Genomic DNA, 22,513 nt, shown 5'->3' with positions numbered 1-22,513 from the left:
GTTGGAAGGCGCGGGTTCCTCTGCCAGCGAGCTCAACCTCGGTATTCAGAGTGCTGAAAGTGCGCTCCACGCCGGAAGTGCACTAATCCGCAGCACGTGGGGTTGCCAGGGCGCTCTTCACGTGACTGGGCGGAGCCTCGGGAATCTGGTAGCCAATGGTAGCCCGAGAGGGCGGTGCCTGTGACGCTCCGGGGCCTATCCCGGAAATAGGGCTGAGGTGGGGGCGGGTAAGGGCGGGGAGGCTGGGGTGTGGAAAGTGTGGCGGCCCCGCCCCGTCTCTTGGAACTGCCGCGGCCGCCACCGCCGCCGCCGGCGCCGCAGCTGTAGGGGACCAGCGCGGGTACGCAGACGAAAGGCACTCTTTGCCAGCTGAAAGGTGAGGACCTGGGGAAAAGCTGGTGGGGATGGGGCCAGAGGGAGGCAGGGCCGGGGAAGGCGCCCAGAGCCAAGCGCTGACCGAGGGAAGGAAGGAAAATGGATGGGGGAACAGAGGCGAGCGCGGGACCGCAGGGGCTCAGGCCCTGGTGGGGCCGGGCAAGGCCGAGCTGAGCCGAGGATGCCGGCAGAACAGGGGGCGCGTGTGCGGCCGCGGCGGCGGCGTTGAGGGGTGGAGGGCGGGGTGCGCGCTAGCTAGCAGAGGGCCGGGTGCCGCCGGCCAGGTTCTGTTACCCCGCATCCTTCGCGGGGACGTGCGGCCTGGGCTGGATACCCCGCAGTAGGGTTCGGGGCGGCGGCCGAGTGCTGGGCGGCGCGGGAAGGTCGCCGGCTTCTGCGGTGGGGCGATAGGGGCCGCAACCTGCTGTTTCCAGCGCGGAGGAGCGCCCTGGGCGGGTGTCCCCACCCTCAGCGAGCTCCTCTGCGACTTCTCATCCCACCTCCCCAAGCAATAGCTGGAAAAGTTTGTAGAGGCCAGAGTTAGAAAGTGTCCACTAGTCTAGGGTGGGTGTTCCTTACGCGCAGAAATAACAGGCCCGTGATGCTTGGCACATAACTTGTCCGAAATGAGACGTTTTCCTGCCTACATACCCGTTGTTGAAAAGCAAACACAAACTTTTTGTGTGTAGTTCCCACGGAAAAACTACCATCTCCCCAGCCCACCATGGCGGACGAAATTGATTTCACTACTGGAGATGCCGGGGCTTCCAGCACTTACCCTATGCAGTGTTCGGCCTTGCGCAAAAACGGCTTCGTGGTGCTCAAAGGACGACCATGCAAAATAGTGGAAATGTCAACTTCCAAAACTGGAAAGCATGGTCATGCCAAGGTAAGTGCCCTTGCAGATCAGCCTTTGGCTTTGGCGTTGGGACTTTGATCATTTGTGTTCCGTTACAGATCATGAGATTTCTATACTTAAAATTTTGTAATAAGCACTGTTTTTTCCTTCCCACAATTACTGGGTGATCAGTTATTATGTTGAATACTGAAAGGTAGTATTCCCTTCTTGGGCCCTTAACAATGTTCATTAACTGGGAACTGAAACTTTCCTGAATCCTAGTGACTTAGAAGATCTATTCAGTTTACAGATGAGAAAACCTGTTCCAGCAATTCTAAGAAACCTACACTTTATTTTTCTTGTGTAATCTCATAATTGAATCACTGGACTATATTGGGTCTTGACATGTCGTGATACTGTTTAGTTGTTTACTGCCTCTTAATTTTAAGACCACTACTTTTTTTTTTAAGTAAAATCAGATGACCTTGGAAGGCGGAGAAAAAGAATCTGTCGTAATCAGCGTTGGTATTGTGCTCTTGTGTGTGTAATGAGTGATATACTTGGCAGAGATTAAACAGGTTTCCTGTTCTCCTCTGTTAGGTTCACCTTGTTGGAATTGATATTTTCACGGGCAAAAAATATGAAGATATTTGTCCTTCTACTCACAACATGGATGTTCCAAATATTAAGAGAAATGATTATCAAGTAAGCACTGATTTTCTTTAGAATGTTGCATGTTTCTTCAAGGTGCAAATACTTTGTACTATCAATAATAATTTGACAAAACCCAAGAGTAGTTTTGTAGGTTTTTCTAACCAATTATTAGGCACCACCTATCTTAGAAACTGGAGAAATAGTGATGTTTAACACTTGTACCTTTTCTAGGATTATTGCTAGTTTGCTTTTTCACATTCTTGCATTTTTTAAAAAGTCAAATACTTATTAGTGCTCCTCAGACCAAGTGACTGCATATTGCAATTAAGTCCAATGTTTAGTAAAAGTACTATTCTCTCTGTAGTAATATATTTCTTATTCTAATTTAAAACATCCCTCCTGGATGTTTTGTTTGTTTTCACTGATGAGACCTAAGACATTCAAGAAACTACTGAAATTCATGTTCCTACCAAGTTTTTGTATTAATGAATGTTAGTCAGAACCTGACATTCTTAAGTAGGGAAATAAGTTGAAAGCCATAAAAATAAAGTACACGGTCACTGAGTATGGTGAAGAAAACACAAAAACTATGTAATTGGTTAAAGTACGTTCAGTGACCATGCTGTGACCTTTTGCTAAATTATATATGTAAATTTCAAGTTTTAGTTCCAGCTATACATTTGGGTAGGTCATATTTAATGATAGCATTTTGTTGTTTGGAGTACTGATGATAAACAAATAATTGACCTTATAGAATGTGGAAGCTCAGATTACTCATAACTAAAGCTTTTCTTGAAAGTCTTCAATGTCTACATGAAGCATATCATATATCAAACTCATTTCTGCTCATTTTACGTAGTAAAACTACAAAGTTGACACTGGTATTTGTTTTATCCAACTTAAACTGATTTTTTTCTGTACCCTTTATTGTGTAAATTTTTTTAATGTTGCTATCAACTACATTTACGCAATGATTTCCTTTTGCTGTTTGTCCACATGCAAACATACTTTTTTGTAGTTTTAATCTAGTAAACACTTCTATATTTTCATTTTCTGACTTGTCATAAATGTTTTCTAGGTTGCTTTGAAGTCTTTGTAGAAATTTGAATTGTTTTGCAAGTGGGTTTTTTTAACCAGGTAGATCTGGGTTTGGATCTAGTTCTGTCACTTTCTAGTTGGATGATTTTGGACAAGTAATACAACCTTTCTGAGCCTGTCTTCTCATCTACAAAATAGGGATAATATGAGGATTAAATGAGAAAATGGACCCCATAAGAACTCCATAAGTAGATATGTACCAAAAAGTACTGTTCTGTTTCCCTCTTTTCCTATGTAAAAATTCTACTTAATCATTTCATTATTGTTGGAGCACCAAATTTGATGTGGTTCATAGTGGGTGCTCAAAAAACATTTGTTAAATATATAGTCTACTTAATCATTTCATTATTGTTGGAGCACCGAATTTGATGTGGTACATAGTAGGTGCTCAAAAAATATTTGTTAAATGTGTATGTGATTACTGAATGTGGTAAGGATAGTACAGCAGGCTAAAGCTGAGCATAGAATTTTGTCAAAATTGGGTTTCTCTTCATCTTAAAATGTGAATGCTTCAAATATTCAGTATTAATTATATTCAGTAATATTCATTCAATATAGAATGCTTTTGCCTGTTGCATGTTGCAGAAAGATGGTATCAGCAGTTCAGATAATTACTATTATACTATGATAAGGTTAGCCAGTCATTGATCGGAGCTCAAGACTTAAAGGAAAAATTTGGTTTGGGTCCTAGACTAGGATGAGGTGAATGAAGTGAGGGAGGCTCTTGCCTCAGGCACAAAATTTTAAATAGAGACAGAACTAGTAACAATGACAAGCCATATGGGAGCTCAAGGCGCAAAGAAAATTAATTCTGATCCCATCTTTATTTAAAATGTTGGTATTTTATCATAGGATTTTTGCATTATTTCTAAATTTTTAAAATATTGCATTAAAATGCTTATCTGGTCACTGAGGTTTTTTTGGTGCCTTCTTTAATTTTGCACCCAAGACAAGTGTCTTACTTCACCCTTATCCCAGCCCTTGGTATGCACACCGCACTGCAAAGTGGGTAAGAGGATGATTTAAGCCAGTCAGGCTTGGTCCTAGTCTCTACTTTGGCACTTAATAGCTGTGTGACCTTGGTTGACAAGTTACTTAACCTGTTTTGCTTTCATTTCTTTCTTTGTAAAGCAAAGATATAAATAATAATGTCTTATGGGATCATTTTGAGGTTTAATTAGTTAATACAACAATGTCTGGCATAGAAATTACTCATTATTTCTCAGCTCTTCATTTTCAAGTCAGCATAGAAAACTTATTTCTGTTAATTTTTTTAAAAAAACTAGTTCTCCAGCCTGGGCAATGTGGTGAAACCCCATCTTTACAAAATACGGGAAAAAAAAAAAATAGCCAGGCATGGTGGTGTACGCAGCTGTAGTCCCAGCAGACCCAGAGGCTGAGGTGGGAGGATCACTTGAGCCCCCGGAGGTCAAGGCTGCACTGAGCCATGATCACTCAACTGCACTCCAGCATTGGTGACAGAATGGGATGCTGTATAAAAAAAAAAAAAAGTTCTGTGAGCCTTTCTATTTATATTTATTGTGCTTTGGTGGTCTTCACTTACCTAACCAAGTGCCTTGATTAAATACCTACTCATTATTTGGCTGTGTGTAATCCTTTATATTTGCTGAATTCAATATTTTGAGTGCCAGTTTGGCAGTTGGCTAAAGAGAAATATGTATTCTGTTCATTATAATAATTAAAAAGTAAACAGGAAACAAAACATTAATATTTATAGTTTTAATTTTATGTGTTTTAAAATAAGTTCAGAATGAAAGAAAAATTGTCTCCTGACTTCTTTTTCAAGATTAGCTTGGATTAGAATTGCTTATTTACATTACTTCTCCCAAAAGTAGTTATAGATGTCTGGGACTCAGTGGTGGTATAAATTATAAACACATCCAGATATAACTTTGGGAATCCCCAAATTCATAGAGAAATGCTTATTCAGACGTTAGTACTCTCTGGAATCATATTTCTTTGGAAAGTTCTGTGTTGATATAAACCTCACCACAAGTTAAATGCCGTTTCTGCATTTACTAAAGTTTTACCTGCCATTTGAAGACCATTTTCCAGAATGAAAACTAATTACTACAGACAAATAAAGTACATATTGTGGATCTTTGGACTATTAGTGAATTGCCAAAACTGTGACTATTAAATCCTAGTATATTCTTCAAATATGTAGTATATTATTTGAATGTTGAGATACGTTAATTGAATTCAAATAAGTAGTATATCATTTGAATGTTGAGATGTGTTAATTTAATTCAAATAAGTAGTATATTATTTGAATGTTTAGATATGTTAATTGAATTCCCTGAGCTTAAAGTCTGTCTATAATTTTTACCTGTTTCATGGGAATCCTTGTGTTCTCAGATGGAAGCAGTCTTTCTTTGGAAATGGAAAACCTCTAAACCAATAGGGCCCAATATTGCAAGGACTAGAAGCAAATATTTGTTACAGGATCATTAAGGGTAATCATGAGAAGAGCCACTAACTTTAGTTCCTAGACCTGTGTATTCTGTTATGGGAAAAATAGCACCATATATTGAAATATATTGTAACCTGCCAAAAACAACACTCCAGGCCAACGAAGTACCATCCAGCATGTACCATATGTGAGTCTTCACTAGGCCGATCCACAGAGGCAAGCTGTTTTGGAATGATAGGGTACATGAACCAGCGAATTATCTGGGTGTTTCACTCCCTTGTTACTTTGCCTGTAAAATTAGTTTTCTAGTCAGAAGTGATGCATTGTGAGATACTATGACAGGAATGAGGCATTCTGTAAATTGGGATGAGATTTTAGCAGAAGCACTGCAGGCAAGAAAGGCAAATCCATATGTAGAGTAAAACTACTGCAATAAGAAAAAATTGCTGCCTGTTTCATGATGAAAGGGGTACAGTCAGGTAACCAGCTGTTCTTCTGGTGAACATATCAAGACTTCTTGTTCGGCCGGGCGCGGTGGCTCAAGCCTGTAATCCCAGCACTTTGGGAGGCCGAGACGGGTGGATCACGAGGTCAGGAGATCGAGACCATCCTGGCTAACACGGTGAAACCCCGTCTCTACTAAAAAAAAAAAAAAAAAAATAGCCAGGCGAGGTGGCGGGCGCCTGTAGTCCCAGCTACTCGGGAGGCTGAGGCAGGAGAATGGCGTAAACCCGGGAGGCGGAGCTTGCAGTGAGCTGAGATCTGGCCACTGCACTCCAGCCTGAGGGACAGAGCGAGACTCCGTCTCAACAACAACAACAACAACAACAAAAAAAAGACTCCTTGTTCATTTGTTCTATGTTCTTCTTCTGCCATATCAAGACTCTCCTGTTTCTGTGAGGTTTTCAGTAGTGGCTGTAGTCAGATTAGTATTGGTGAGAGAAAGCCTGTGTCATTGATCCCACTGAGCAAAGATGAGGGAAGCTATAAAAAGAAGCTGAGGTCAGGTGCGGTGGCTCACACCTGTAATCCCAGCACTTTGGGAGGCCAAGGCAGGCAGATCACGAGGTCAAGAGATCGAGACCATCCTGGCCAACATGGTGAAACCCCATCTCTACTAAAAATATAAAAATTAGCCGGGCATGGTGGTGCGTGCCTGTAATCCCAGCTACTCAGGAGACTAAGGCAAGAGAATCACTTGAACCCAGGAGGCGGAGGTTGCGGTGAGCTAAGATCCTGCCATTGCACTCCAGCCTGGGCGACAGAGCGAGACTCCATCTCAAAAAAAAAAAAAAAAAAAAAGGCACCTGTACGTCTCTACAAAAAATACAAAAATTAGCCAGTGTGGTGGCACGCACCTGTAACCCCAGCTACTTGGGAGGCTGAGGCAGGAGAATCACTTGAACCAGGAGGTGCAAGTTGGAGTGAGCTGAGATCACACCACTGCACTGCAGCTGGTGACAGAGTGAGACTCAGTCTCAAAAAAAAAAAAAAAAAGCTGAATGGCATTCACACATTCACAGTGAGAATCACCTTGTACACCTAATTTTTTAGAGCCTAAGCTCTACAGATTCCCTTTGGTGAGCATTCATGTGGACACATTCTTCAATTATTTGGAGAGGTCTGTCAACATACCACTTCTCCAAACCTTACTGTCAGCAGTTTTCCTATCTTGTTCTTTCTGTGTCCTTAACCTTCCAGCCAAATTGTTAGCTACAGCTGATAATCAGTGCAAATACACACTTCTGGTTCTATCTTCTTTCAGGTCCAGTGCTTGAAGTTCTTCCCAAACCCACTTTCAGGCCGACCCCTGAATGGTGTCTTCATATAATGCATAACCATCTAGAAACCATTGTGAATATTTTCCTTTCTCAGTCAACTGGTCATAGGCAACTCTCCATCAAGTCATTGGTATGAGTTGAGGGAGAAGTGTCAATGTGGTAAGATAAGGTGTTTTCTGAGTCTGAGCCACTTCTTATACAACTTGTTTGTACCTTTAGGTCCTTCTTAAGCTGATCTCATATACGCTACTTCCACTCAATGATGGAGAGCTGCTGTGCCTTCCCAGTTGTGTGGCTTGGTGGGTCAGATGATGGGTGGGTCAGGTGATGGTGGTGTTATTTGCTTAGGCTCTATAATAATGGTGATCAAGCATTCAGTCTCTACCAGGAACCAGCAACTCTAAGGAAGTAGCACAAGAGTGCTACACTCTGTGCTACACTCTGGGGGAAAAGAAGGAAGAAATAAAAAGGAATAGTTGTTACCTAAACAAGTCTGGTTGTTTTGAAATAGATTGAGAAAAAAAATTAAATTCAGAAATTAGAACTAAGAAGGCACCTGGCCAGGCGTGGTGGCTCACGCCTGTAATCCCAGCACTTTGGGAGGCTGAGGCGGCCAGATCACGAGATCACGAGTTCGAGACCACCAGTGAGGTGGAGGTTGCAGTGAGCTGAGATTGCGCCACTGCTCTTCAGCCTGGTGACAGAGCTAGACTCCATCTCAAAAAAAAAAAAAAGAGGAAGGCACCTGTAGGGATAATATACCTTCTCCAGCCTTCTGTTGTGTATCAGTAGTACAAATGAGGCAAAGTAGTTTCCCAATAATTCCCCCTTTTCAGTGTTCTTTCCTATTCTGACTACATCTAAGACAGAATCTGCAGTCACTAACTCTCCCCACACTCCCTTTTAGATCATGTTTTGCTTCCTTAGCTTACTGTGCCTCCCAGCACTTAGTGGTTACGGTGCTTGTTCTAGAATTCATATATACTATAGCATTTTTTGTTTCACTTTTTATTGTGGAAATTTTCAAAGTATAGTATAATGAATCCTGTGTACCTGTCACTCAGCTTCAACAATTACCAGTATGATTACTTCTGTCTCTGCAAGTTTTTGACAAAGACACTGGGTCATTTCTTCTGTAGACTTTCCCACTGTCTGGATTTTGCTAATTGCATTTCCTTGTTTTTTAACATGTTCCTCTGTCCCTTGTGTTTCCTGAAACTTGGTAGTAAGATGTAGAGTCTTGATCAGATTCAGTTCAGATTTTTATTTTCTTTCTTTCTTTCCTTTAACAGGACTACTCCATAATGTTCTATGCAGTCATTAGATAAATAAGTCTGATTGTTTCTCCTTTTGTGATATTATCAGATATGTGATCACTGTCTCAATCTATTAATTGGAGGAGACAAAATTTATGATCTGTCATTCCTTCATTTTTTTATAGCCAGAATACTTCTATAAAAAGAAACTTCCCTTCATCAATTTTTGTTTACCTTAAGAGACAGTGTGTGTGTGTGTGTAGCAGGAGTGGGTGTATTTGACTCTTCCCCTTTAAGGTACAGTTTATAAAATAAATTGGTTCCTAGCATCCACTGAAGATGACCAAATACATATTTTTTCATTATAAACTCAAGCATTTAGACATACTCGTGTTTGAATCCACTGTTGTTACTGTCCTTATTGATTCTCACATTGTTCCATCTTGGCCAATGGGAGCTTATTCAAGTTAGCTCTTGAGTCCCTTTGACATGGGCCAAATTTTAATTCTCCTTGATAGCTCCTTGCTTTTTAGTACAACAGCTTGCTCCAGGTTCATCTTACACACTTCCTGATCTGGACCTGGAATTATCCAAGGAGCCCTGGATTATTTTAGTCGGAAATAAAAAATACCACATTCTTTTTTTTTTTTTTTTTTTGAGATGGAGTCTTGCTCTGCCATCCAGGTTGGAGTGCAGTGGTGTGATCTCAGCTCACTACAACCTCCGCCTCCTGGGTTCAAGTGATTCTCCTGCCTTAGCCTCCCAAGTAGCTGGGACTCCAGATGCCATCACATCCAGCTAATTATTTTATTTTTAGTAGAGACAAGCTTTTGCCATATTGGCCAGGCTGGTCTTGAACTCCTGACCTCAAATGATCCGCCCGCCTTGGCCCAACTCTCCTGAAGTGCTAGGATTACAGGTGTGAGCCACCGCACCCGGCCAAAAATACCACATTCTGATAGCATTATAACCTCATATACTGCTCAGGAGCTTGGTACGCCTCCACATGCCTTACATCTCTAAAGTTTTTTGACCCTCACCTCTGCTGTCTCCCTGCTTGCTACTAACAATAATTACTTTCTACCAAAAGAAAAAATTGTTCAAAAACATCTAAAAGTGATCAAATCAGTAGGTTTGTTTAAAGGTAAAGGACCAGAAGAAGATACTTATAACAATTTCCTTACCATCCCCACCTTCCAACTCTATGGAGTTAGAGAGAAGATGGAAACATTTGCACAAAAATATGTTTGGGGACTTGACAGTGACACTGTTGAATTTTTTTTTCTTAAAGCTTGCAAATTACAAAGGGGGAAAGTGTAACTTTGGAGTGGAAAAATCTGGCAGATAACTACCTTAGCGTATCAAAGTTGGCATCACTCGTAATGGGACAAATTGACATTTGCCTCCTGATAGGATACTCTGAGGGCACATCATTTGTATAGTCCTTTCAAAAATGTTACCTTAATCATGAGGAAACAGTGAGACAAACACAAACTGAGGAATGATATATAAAATAGTGAACCCCCAGGAGTTTGAGACCAGTCTGGGCAACACAGGAAGACCCTGTATCTACAAAAAATAAAAATAAATTAAAAAAAAAAAAGGCATAGTGGTTGTATGCATGTGGTCCCAGTGACTCTAGAGGCTGAGGTGGGTGGATAACTTGAGCCCTGGAGGTTGAGGCTGCAGTGAGTCATGATCATGCCACCACAGTCCTGCCTGCGTGAAAGAGCAAGACCTGGTCTCACAAAAACCAAACCCCCCAAAAAACAAAAAGCTGATGCCATGAAAGTTAAGGGGTGGGGGAAACTGTTAGAATTAAGAGACTAAACTGATATAATAGCCAAATAAATACAAGGTATGACCCTGGAGTTAGGGAAATAAGTTGCTATCAAGGACAATACTGGGATAATTGGCAAATTTAAATATGTACTATATATTGAATAATAGGTTATCAGTATTAAATTCCCTGACTTTGAAAAATAAATTGTTGTTATCTAAGAGTATATCCTTGTTCTTGAGAAAAATACACTGAAGTTTTAATTGCTGAAAAGTCATGGCTGTTGCACTGAAGTATTTACTGCTGAAGAATCATGATCTTTGGAACTTACTCTCAATCGTTCTGTAAAAATATTAAGAATGTATATGATAGATGTTATATATGTTAGATGTATACATAGAGAAAATAGTGCACATGTGATTAAATGTTAACAATGGCGGTATCTAGGTAAAGGATATGGGATTTCATTGCATTATTGCAACTTTTCTATAGAACTTAAGATTTTTTAATAAATAATTCAATTTAAAAGATTGTATTGGTCCATTTTCACATTACTATAAAGAACTACCTGAAACTGGGTAACTTATAAAGAAAAGAGATTTAATTGACTCACAGTTCCACGTGGCTGGGGAGGCCTCAGGAAACTTATAATCATGGAGGAAGGTGAAGGGGAAGCAAGGCATGTTTGATACGGCAGCAGGAGAGACGGCAAGCCGGGGGGGTACTGTCAAACACTTTTAAACCATGAGATCTCATGAGAACTCACTTACTATCATGAGAACAGCATGGGGGAAACTGCCCCCATGATCCAGTCACCTTCCACCAGGTCCCTCCTTTGACATGTGGGGATTATAATTCAAGATGAAATTTGGGTGAGGACATAGAGCCAAAGCATATCATTCTGTCCCAAGCCCCTTCCAAATCTCATGTTCTCACATTTCAAAACACAATCATGCCTTCTCTACAGTTCCTGAAAGTCTTAACTCATTCCAGCATTAACCCAAAAGTCCAAGTCCAACGTCTCATCTGAAACAAGGGAAGTCCCTTCCGCCTATGAGCCTATAAAATGAAAAGCAAGTTAGTTACTTCCTAGATACAATGAGGGTACAGGCATTGGGTAAATGCTTTCATTTCAAATGGGAGAAATTGGCCAAAACAAAGGAACTACAGATCCCATACAAGTCCGAAACCTAGCAGGGCAGCCATTCAGTCTTAAAGCTCCAAAATAATCTCTTTTGACTCCATGTCTTACATCCAGGGCACACTGATCCAAAAGGTAGGCTCCCAAGGCCTTGGGCAGCTCCATCCCTGTGGCTCTGCAGGGTACAGCCTCTGCAGCTGCTTTCAGTGGCTGGTTTTGAGTGCCTGTGGCTTTTCCAGGCACATGGTGCACCGTTCTGGAATCTGGAAGATGGTGATCCCCTTCTCACAGCTCCACTAGGCAGTGTCCTAGTGGGGACTCTGTGTGGGGGATCTAACCCCACCTGTCCCTTCCACACTGCCCTAGCAGAGGTTCTCCATAAGGGCTCTGCCCCTGCAGCAGACCTCTGCCTGGACCTCCAGACATTTCATACATCCTCTGCAATCTAAGCGGAGGCTCCCAAACCTCAACTCTTACCTTCTGTGCACCTGCAGGCCCAACACCACATGGAAACCTCCAAGAATTAGGGCTCACACCCTCTGAAGCAACAGCCCAAGCTGTACCTTGGCCCCTTTTAGCCACAGCTGGAGCTGAAGTGGCTAGGATACAGGGCACTAAGTCCCAAGGCTATACAGAGCATCAGGGCCCTGGGCCTGGCCCACGAAACCATTTTTCCCTCCTAGGCCTCTGGGCTTGTGTTGGGAGGGGATGCCATGAAGATATCTGGAATGTCCAGAAACTTATTTCTGTGAATTTTTTTTTTAAAAACTAGTTCTCCAGCCTGGGCAATGTGGTGAAACCCCATCTTTACAAAATTTTCCCCATTTACAACATTTTCCCCATTGTCTTGGCTATTAATATTCAGCTCCTTGTTACTTATGGAAATTTCTGCAGCTGGCTTTAATTTCTTCCCAGAAAATGGGTTTTTCTTTTCTACTACATAGTCAGGCTGCACGTTTCAAACTTTTATGCTATTCTTCCCTTTTAAACATGAGCTCCAGCTTCAGATCATCTCTTCGTGAATGCATATGACTGTATGCTTTCAAAAAAAGCCAGGTTACCTCTTGAACACTTTGCTGCTTAGAAATTTCTTCTGCCAGATACCCTAAATATCCTAAATCATCTCTCTCAAGTTCATAGTTCCACAGATCTCTAGGGCAAGGCAAAATGCAGCCAGTCTCTTTGCTAAAGCACAGCAGAAGTGACCTTTGTTCCAATTCCCAATGAGTTCCTCATCTCCATCTGAAACCACCTCAGCCTGGACTTCATTGTCCATATCACTGTCAGCATTTTGGTCAAATTCATTCCACGGGTCTCTAGGAAGTTTCAGACTCTCCCTCATCTTTCTTTCTTCTGAGCCCTCCAAACTGTTCCAGTCTCTGCCTGACACCCAGTTCCAAAGTGGTTTCCATATTTTCAGGCATCTTTATAGCAGTGGCCCAAACTCCTGGTACCAATTTTCTGTATTAGTCCTTTTTCACACTGCTATGAAGAACTACCTGAGACTGGGTAATTTATAAAGAAAAGTTATTTAATTGAGTCACAGTTCCACATGGCTAGGGAGGCCTCGTGAACCATGGCAGAAGGCGAAGGGGAAGCAAGGCACATTTTACATGGCGGCAGGAGATAGAGCAAGTGAGGCGGGGACTGCTAAACACTTTGAAGAGAACTCACTCACTATCATGACAACAGCATTCGGGAGACTGACCCCATGATCCAGTTGCCTCCCACCAGGTTCCTCCCTCGACATGTGGGGATTACAATTCAAGATGAGATTTGGGTAGGGACACAAAGCCAAACCATATCAAAGATTAATTTGTTCTCATTATTTTTGTTTTTCATAGCTTAGTTTTATTTTTAAAAACTCTAATTGTATTTAATATAGCAATTTATTTTATAAGATGTTTAATGTTTGTAAATGCATTGTTTTACTAGATGTTTTATGATATTTATACGTTTCACATTTGAAATGTTTTATATATTTCATGCCACAGTTTGATTCTTAGCTCTTAAAAAATAAAATAACTCCATTACATACATCATTTTCAAAATATCAGTATTATTATTTGGCTTCTGTGTTTCAGTCACTAGTGGCACAGTAGGAACATTTAACTCTTGAAATAGACAAGCTCTGCTTTAGGGAATAACTAAACAGAAATCAGAAAGTTTTGCCTTGGAATGTTGTGGTTGTTTAAAAATTACACTTCAAGCTAGGTGGATTGGTGCACACCTATAGTCCCAGCTCCTGGGAAGGCTAAAGCAGAGGCTCACTTGACCCCAGGAGTTTGAGGCCAGCCTAGGCAATATAATGAGACCCCCATCTTTAACTATATATATATATTTTAAAAATTACACTTCTACCTTAACCTCCTTGCTCCTACTTCTCTACAAGCCACCGCACAAATATTTGAGGGTCTAAGAGGTTAGTTAAAATTCTTTGTTGTAGCTCTGTAGGATTTCTTATTTTTGAGATTTCTAAACATAAAAACAAATTTCCTGTAGTAGATGGAGTTTCTGTGGAGAGCCATAGTCAGTTTTGATAGGTGCTGTATGTGGAGGAGAACAATCCCAACGATATGTCTGGGTTATATCGTAGTGGTTTACAGGGGTTCAAGGGCCATTGTCTTTGATTCCTTTTGTAGATATTAGCAGCCGATATTCTGGATAATAGCGTTTTATAAAACGTGTTAGGATTCTAGGCATACTAATGGTGTACATGCTTTCATTAATGGAATAAATGAGTGGAAGTTGGTTGTTTCCTCATTCTTGTAGTAAAAGAAGTTCAGTGGTATCAAAACTGTGCTTTTTTACAGGTTGGGTTGACAACTATTTTGTTTTTTTTTTTCGCTACTGTTATCCATACACTAGTGGATTTTGTTGTTGTTGTTGTTGTTGGCTGAAGACCAAAAGTTTTCCACTTAATTTGGCTCATACTCAAATTAGAAAATGCATTGTTTGTAATAGCAAAAATAACTTTTATGCCCAGTAATGTGAAATTGGTTAAATCAGTTATAGTATGTCCATGCAGCTATGTGGTAGTTAACTAAGGTAGATTTATAATTTCTGGTTAGAAAGTATTTCTAAGACATATTATTAAGTCAAAACAGCTCACTGTAAAGTATTTACAATATCCCATTTAAAAAAAAAGCAACTATATTTATTTTGTAAACATAAATGGAATACACTGTAAAGAAACCTAAACTGTTTAATAATGCAGAGATTGGGTATGGGAAGTACCGGGAGGAGTAAACTTATACTTCCATTCTGTACATATTTTATATTTTTTATATTTTTAGCATTTTTAAATACCAAGAATATTAATGTATTACTTTGTACTTACAAGAATACCAATTGCAATTTAACTGTGTAAACATTACAAAGAAGTGGATATAATCTAATCAGCACAAATGATATAATTTCTTCTAATAGCTGATATGCATTCAAGATGGTTACCTTTCCCTGCTGACAGAAACTGGTGAAGTTCGTGAGGATCTTAAACTGCCAGAAGGTGAACTAGGCAAAGAAATAGAAGGAAAATACAATGCAGGTGAAGATGTACAGGTAAAGACTTAGAGAAGGATTGTTTTTGAAAACTATTTTGTAAAAACTTCAGCCTCAACTAGTTAACATAAAATACTACATATGGAATGTGGTTTAAAAATACTGTTAAAATGTTGAAAATGATCTCTCAGGCAGGTTTTCCATAAAACCCTTAGAGACTCATTACCAAAGAAAGTATCAAAGTTTGTTTTTGCTACATCAACATTACTCTCAAACCCAAATTTGTTCTGAAGCTCTGCAACTGACCCTGTTTTTCTCTTTTTTTTGAGATGGAGTCTCCCTCTGTCACCCAGGCTGGAGTGCAGTGCCATGATCTCGGCTCACTGCAACCTCCACATCCTGGGTTCAAGTGAGTCTCCCCTCAGCCTCCTGAGTAGCTGGGATTACAGGCACACGCCACCACATCTGGCTAATTTTTGTATTTTTAGTAGAGATTGGGTTTCAACATGTTGGCCAAGCTGGTCTCAAACTCCTGACCTCAGGTGATCTGCCCACCTTGGCCTCCCAGAAGTGCTAGGATTACAGGCCTGAACAAGGCGCCCGGCCCTGAGCTATTCTTGCAGGTAAGAAATTATGCTAGTGGAGTGTTAAAAAGTGAAGGAGATTTACTGTCTTTGTTAAAACTTTCAGAAATGTAACGTGTAATAAGTGTTCAAACATTTATAGTTATTTTTCCTTTTTCCTGGAAGTTGTCTTACAAACCACTATTTGAGAATTTCTGCTTTAGAAAACTGTAAAGAAAGTAGCTTGTTTTGGAATACCCCTTTCAGAAGTCCCTATGTACAAAATATCCACAAATACACAATATATAATGAACTAATTATATCTTCTATGTGTATTGTCTCCTGAATAACCTTTTGCCTGCTTTTTTCCTTCTAGGTGTCTGTCATGTGTGCAATGAGTGAAGAATATGCCGTAGCCATAAAACCCTGCAAATAAATGGAAACATCAGGCATGAACACTGTTTAGGTCTGAATCAACTGCAGATCTAATTTGGTTCTAAGTTGTCACCAAAGCTATAGCCTTCATAAGCAACCTCATTTCTTTTTTTAATTGTTTTCAGATTGTGCTGAGTTAGTTTTGCAAGCAATCGATAATTTTTAAAAATTATCATGTATAATTTTTTTTTTAACTTTGTAGGTATGTTTCCTATAATATTCCTGTGGTTTTCAGTATGTCAGTTCAAGAAACAAACAAGATAGCTTCGGCAGATGTGATGTCTGAGCAAATCATTCCTGTGTTTTAGTTAAATGATAAACCAGGGTTTTAAATCAAACAATGTAGCATAAAGTGGTATTGAAGTACCACATTTAAGTTGAACTACTCTGCATTAATTACAGATTTAATATTAAATGAACTGATTATATACTGGAATTGTTGCAGTTTCAGCCTGTGTAGGGCAAACACAAATCCTTAAACAAAAATCATGTTATCAAAAAGTGGCAGTTATTTTGGCGGCCACATGCAACCACGTAATTACTTTGGTCATACTATTTATCAAATTGTTAGCAAACTTGATGTAACCTTAGATGGTGGTTTTAGTCCCTTCTTATGGTTGGCAAAAGGGCACTGAACTGTTGGGTGAAAGTTAGCAAGTAAGATTATAAGGAAGACACAAAAGTCAGTGGCAAAGAGGGTTCATTAAATCTATGCATTTTTATGTGAGGACTTTGTAAGTCAGCATAAAAATGAAAAGTTGCTTTTCAGTTGTTTTTGCTTTTAACTTTGTCCCCAACGTATAAAGGGAGTGATCTGCTTTACAGGATACTATGCAATGCTTGTTTTCCAACCATGTTGAATAAATACTACTATTTATCAGTAAATACTCCTTTCCAACTTTTTTTTTCTTTTCTTTTTTTTTTTTTTTTTTGAAACTGAGTCTTACTCTGTCAGCCAGGCTGTAGTGCAGTGGTGCCATCTCAGCTCACTGCAACCTCTGCCTCCCAGATTCCAGCAATTCTCCTGCCTCAGCCTCCCAAGTAGCTGGGACTACAGGTGTGCACTACCACACCCAGCTAATTTTTTTAATATTTTTTTTTAGGAGAGACGGGGTTTCACCATGTTGTCTAGGCTGGTCTTGAGCTCCTGACCTCAGGTGATCCTTCTGCCTCAGCCTCCCAAAGTGCTGGGATTACAAGCATGAGCCACCACACCTGGCCCGTTTCCAACCATTTTTAAGTAGATTTTTTGACATTAATGTATTTATTAAACAAAAACTGAGAATTCCTTAATTGATTTGGAATTTTTGTTAATTTTATGTCCTTTTTGTTCTAAAGTGAATTGAAAGTGAATCATGGAAGCAACATTACTTTATATGAATATTATTATTTAACTTATTTTAAGTATATGCATTTTTTTCTGATTGTTTTGTGACAGTTGCTGGTGTGAAATATAACTAATAAATAATTATATAAACTGAATTATTTTAAAAGGTATTTTAGGTGACATCACTGCATTTCTATTTAATCTTTTGAGTCATATGTATATTATTTCCAGAATTTTAGACATTATCACAGGGTTTGTGAAGACCTTTGACTCAGTAACAATCATCATATTGGAGCAAAACATAGAGCAAAATCACTATCTCAGAAATACCTTAATTCTCCAAGACTGGCTCTTAGACTTCTGCCATCATGCCTTGACCTCTAAAAAGCGCTTTGTTCCTATCTTCTGAAGGAAAGTATATCATATATGATGATGTAACTGATCTAATCAGTGACTGGTAATAGCATTGGTAACAGAAGATCCCAAATTTTAGTTGCTTAATTTGTACATACTTTTAAATCTTGTCTTAGCCTCAGCAAACCCATTTGGGGAAGAAGCAAGATACTTTAAGAGAAATGCAAAGAGGAAATTTCTAAAACACAAGAAATAGTGAGGTTGTAGTTAGTCGTTTTTAGTATAACATTTTAGCATTTGCCCATCTAAAGCACAATTAAAATTAGGCTACATTCTTTCCAGTATTCTATTTAAGTACCTACTACATACTGCTCTAGTTTCTTAGTACTCTGCAATGTGTATCTTAATTCCTACTGGTTGGCACTGTAACTCATAGGAATTCCAGAAAATTATTAATCTGTGCTGCTTGCAGGTCATTCCTATGGCCCCTCTTAACCATGCTGGTGTTATGATTTAGTATTAACTCTCGATTAGCATGCCCCTGTTCTTCCTAACTTGTAAAATTTCACATATATTTTCAATTGTGTACAAATTAAGGGTGTACAAATTATAATAATGCATCTCTATCTTCATACTTTGAATGGCAAAAGCTGTTTATGCATAAATATTTTCATTTTAAGTAATATATGAAGTATAAATACTCTTGATATATAAGTATAGATTTTAAAGATATGGGACTTTATTTTCACATAAGTCAATAGATATCTCTCTAGAACAAAATGTTTCATTTAGTAAAGCTTTATAAATTATATTAAAAGGAAATAGGGAACATGTATTTTTTAACATAGAACAGAAGTGACTTCATTCTTTTTAGACATCAGCAATGTTAAAGTTGATTCCTAATATTTGTTGTACTTTTTTGTAGCAAATGTTAAAAATCATGAGTTACCATGTATAGAATGTGGACTGTCATTTTGATAGATTGTACAGTGATAAGCCATTTTTATCTGTATACATTTCACCAATTAGTAACAGGTTGAATATTTCTTTCTTTTTAGAACATTTTATTTATACTGTGAAGACTTTGTTATACCTTATTTGTTACAACATAGATCATATCATTGCTACTTTAACTTAGCATTTGCATCATAAACATAATTATGATGTTTTTTTCATGCTCCCTTCCAGGGGCTGTCAGTCACTTGAAGAAATTGTTGCTAACCAAGCTCTTGACTCTGTTTCCCTTAATGATACAAGTCTCTGTACCAGTGCTTTCTGTTAATTACCAAAACTCTCCTGCAGTCAGAGCATGATATCTATAATAGGAGACACTGCAATAAAATGATTAGGCTGTAAAATTTGGAGACACAATTTTTCATTACAACACAATTTGCCTGTGCACATGTACGCACATAGCTTTGTATGTTAGTTTTTTTTTTCCAAACTCCCAACTCTTAAAAGTATTGTCTGGTGGTGCCTCAACTGTTGGTAACTTTTTTTTTTTTTTAATTTACAACTTTTCCAGAACTTGTTTTTGTACTTTAAGGTTTCTCAATTCAATTGTTTCTAGTTGAGCTGTAATATGAATGCATTGTTCTCAGGGCTGTTTGTGCTAAAAGCTGAAGCTTCATTATTTTAAAGCCAATTGCCTGAAAATATATTGCAGAATTTTCCCAAATTGTAATACCGTGATACATGCATATAAAAAAATCCTTAATGTCAACACACTTAAACTACATGCTAAATAGTCAAGAAAAAAATGGAAACAGTGGCATCCATACAGAATCTTGCCATATTTTTTCATTTTAGAATAGAATTTGGCAGTCTCATCTTAGAATTCTATCCTTAGATTATATCCGAAAGCATTCCTTTGGCATGGACTCCAAAGATAGTTTTGGAGCCAGGCATTGATGTAGAGGTTCACCAAACATATTTAGGGATAATAGATAAATTCATAATGCTCTTTTGGATACATTGAAATGTTTACATACTGAATTCTATAATATGAACTAGGAACACATTTACTATGAGAAAATATGGCTCTTAAGTAAGCAGTGTAAGAGTGAAAATATAAGCGTATTTCCATGAACAGTATATTGTACTGATCAGCAGTTCTCATTTTAATGTCATTTAGGCATAGTATTTCACAGTTGTCAAGCCTTTTTTCTGCTAACATTCAGACAAGTAACAGGCAACAAAGATTTAAGAAAAATTTATAGCGGAAAACCTTAAAAATTGAGACAATTCAATCTATTTAATCTATTAAATTTTTTCTCTGAATTGGGTATATGGCATCATTATTTGATTTTAGCAGGGAACATTTGGATTTAGCTTATGAAACACAGATGTTCTATGGGAACATGGCTTGAAGCCAATATGTAATTTAATGTTTTTCCATTAAACAAACATCTGAACACCAACTTAGCTACCAAGTGAGGTCAAGTGCCTGAAAAGTACTGTATACATCTAATAATGTTTTCTTTCCGTAAAAGATGCATCTTATAGAATGCATACCAGGCTTTCACCTGCTAGAAACATACTTGTTGCCAGAATTTGCTATCTACCACTATTCCCCTCCTTAGAACAGGTAGAATCCTATTTTACAAAACAAAAAAGACGGGTTACTGTATTTATATGAAGTCCCTAAAACTGTTTCTTGGTATTGGTAGACTTAAGTGTATCTCAGATCAAGATTGCACTTTTTAAAAAACTCTGGACTATTTTCAGCAATGACTGAACAGCTTGTCACCCATCATAGCTGTGATCTTTTTTGAGGAGTTATTTATTGTGGTTAATACCTACTATAAATAAGCACTCTTGTGCTTGTTACAAAGCAAATGCAAATTACTAGTTCTATACTAGTATAATGAAAATGACTAGTTCTATACTATTATGTATTTTGTCCTCCTCCCCAAAAAGGAAACAGTTTAGCATTGTCTAAATCCAGTGGCACTTTTTTAGTACTACATTTTTTTCCTTAGATACAGGAGAACTATTGCTTTTACCTGCAGAGACTCAAATGTTTTCACTAAAACTTTAAAATTCTAAGATATGTAGTATGGGTATTACTAGTTGTGCATTTTACATTTCAAAAACAGTTAAAATTCAGATGTTAAGTCTTTGACTTAAAAAAACCTTAAAATGTAGATAATACCCTAACAATAATAACTTTGTTATATTATTAAAATATATTTGTCTGTTAACTTCATCAGTTGTATTAAATAAAAATAAAGTTAACTTAACAGCTTGCCCTATTCTTGTATATCTACATCTTTAAAACAATTTCATACCCGAAAATTGTATGACTTAAGTGTATGCCACCTTAAAAAAAAATCTAACTTGTTTTTATTGAGTACTTTTATATTCTAGGTCCTCACGTAGTGCCCTAGCATTATGGCTGGGACTATTCATTTCTAAATATTAGTTTGAGGTTTAGGTACAGTTTTATTTTTAAATGTTTAATGTGTGTTAAACTATATAAAATAGTCACTTGGTTCAAAATTCAGCAGGTACAAAAGACTAAAGACATTTTCCCCTCTTCATCCCCTTCCTATGTGTCCTTCCAGAGATATTTAATGTAAGAGAGGGCAATGCTACTTCCCTCACCCCTGATTTCCCAGGGTCTGAGGTGTTTCTTTCCTACAAGCTGGAGTGGCTGTTCCCTTTCCACAACATGAGTGGTGCGATAATTCCCTGAAGCAAACACTTCACCCTTTTGCCAATCCTCACCGTGTCTAATCCACACCAACTGGACATGTTCATTTCTAGGTGGCTCAGTGGTTTCTTCCTTATACACTGTACCATTCTAGAACATCCCTCTTGCTCCCTGACATGTGAGCCATGCCAGAGATACCATGGCAGTTGTCACCTTGTATCTATGATCATTACAAATACCCATAATCTACCAGATCCACAATGCAAAGTGGGGCAATAAAAGAAGTACCAGTTAAGGTCTTCTAGCCTCTATCCCCACTCCTTTTTGCCACTTGCAAATTCGGTAGCCCAGTTACCCAGAGGGAGGCATAGGAGGGAAAAAGAAGACTGAAAAGGGCTAATTATGAGTTGTCTCTCTTACAATTTACCTGCATCTTATCCTTCCCCCACCCCCCATCATTAAATCATTAAACATTCTATCCAAATAGAATGGCCTTCTATGGAACTGCATATTTGGAAACCATACTGCTTGTCTAAATTATTCACTCCACTGGGAACTTACAATATCTGTTTCCCACAATACTTGTAGTCATATCAGTTACAACCACTGGGTGTGTATTGGTTCAAAAGGACCTACCTACAAGGTTATATCAATCCATTGTCCAATTTGAGAAGTTTGATTTTTTTTTTTTCTGAATCCAGTTAAAATAATTTTTGGCTACACCCAGGGACACTTCCCAGGACCACAATGACTTGTAGTCTAGTGCCCAAGAAAGCCAAAAAGGCCCAGCAGATCCCCAACAGATTCTAATGGAGAAGTTCATCGACTAACACTCATAGTGTGTCTGCATTTTTCCTTCATAATGATGTGAGTTTCACTTAATGTGGCTGTCACTGTAGCTCATTTTAATTGCTATACAATCAATGAGGTAAATCTTTTGCACGTATATCAAATATTACCATCCTGATGTTAGAGATTTTCTTTCCAAGGCAAATAGAACTTTCACACAAAAAAAGGACATTTAGAGCATAAAGAAAACAGCAGTAGCTTCTATAAAGCAGAAATATTAAAAACACTGTGTTACCAGTCCCAAGTGAAATTAAAACTAGAAAATAAAAAGGTCTTTCTAACTAGAAATTTAAAACCTATTATGCAGTGTACAATGAAAAGGGAAATACAAAAATTAAGGAATTCCTGAAAGATAATGAAAATACTATATATCTGAATCTATGTAAAAGTATTATCAGAGGAAAATTCATTGCCCTACCATCTATATAAATAAAAATGACAGAATGAACATAATTAAATAGTAAATCAAACA

The 22,513-nt window shown here is 38.5% G+C and overlaps 1 protein-coding gene across 2 annotated transcripts; it reads left to right on the top strand.

The window, feature by feature from the left end:
• The first annotated feature begins 216 nt into the window (after positions 1–216).
• Positions 217–20,837, top strand: EIF5A2 (eukaryotic translation initiation factor 5A2). 2 transcript variants are annotated; one of them, XM_033211701.1, is made up of 6 exons: positions 217–376; positions 1,065–1,264; positions 1,814–1,918; positions 14,787–14,918; positions 15,798–15,887; positions 18,726–20,837. In XM_033211701.1, exons 2-5 carry the CDS (start codon positions 1,100–1,102, stop codon positions 15,855–15,857), a joined length of 462 nt encoding a protein of 153 aa, XP_033067592.1. In that variant the 5' UTR covers positions 217–376; positions 1,065–1,099; the 3' UTR covers positions 15,858–15,887; positions 18,726–20,837. The 2 variants fall into 2 exon arrangements, with proteins under 2 accessions (XP_033067592.1, XP_033067591.1); XM_033211700.1 differs by having other exon boundaries at positions 15,798–18,895.
• Positions 20,838–22,513: the final 1,676 nt, after the last annotated feature.

Source organism: Trachypithecus francoisi, unplaced genomic scaffold, assembly GCF_009764315.1.
Source record: "Trachypithecus francoisi isolate TF-2019V2 unplaced genomic scaffold, Tfra_2.0 Lachesis_group0, whole genome shotgun sequence".
NCBI lineage: Eukaryota > Metazoa > Chordata > Mammalia > Primates > Cercopithecidae > Trachypithecus > Trachypithecus francoisi.
Note: the sequence above shows the minus strand (reverse complement) of the source record. Positions and strands in the feature narration are given on the sequence as shown.

What these genes read in the sequence shown, in the direction of transcription:
- EIF5A2 (XM_033211701.1), top strand. Translation starts at nt 1,100, where the DNA reads ATGGCGGACGAAATTGATTTCACTACTGGAGATGCCGGGGCTTCCAGC. An exon ending in TTAAGAGAAATGATTATCAA is followed by an intron (nt 1,919 to 14,786) that starts GTAAGCACTGAT and finishes TTCTTCTAATAG; the next exon opens with CTGATATGCATTCAAGATGG. An exon ending in ATGCAGGTGAAGATGTACAG is followed by an intron (nt 14,919 to 15,797) that starts GTAAAGACTTAG and finishes TTTTCCTTCTAG; the next exon opens with GTGTCTGTCATGTGTGCAAT.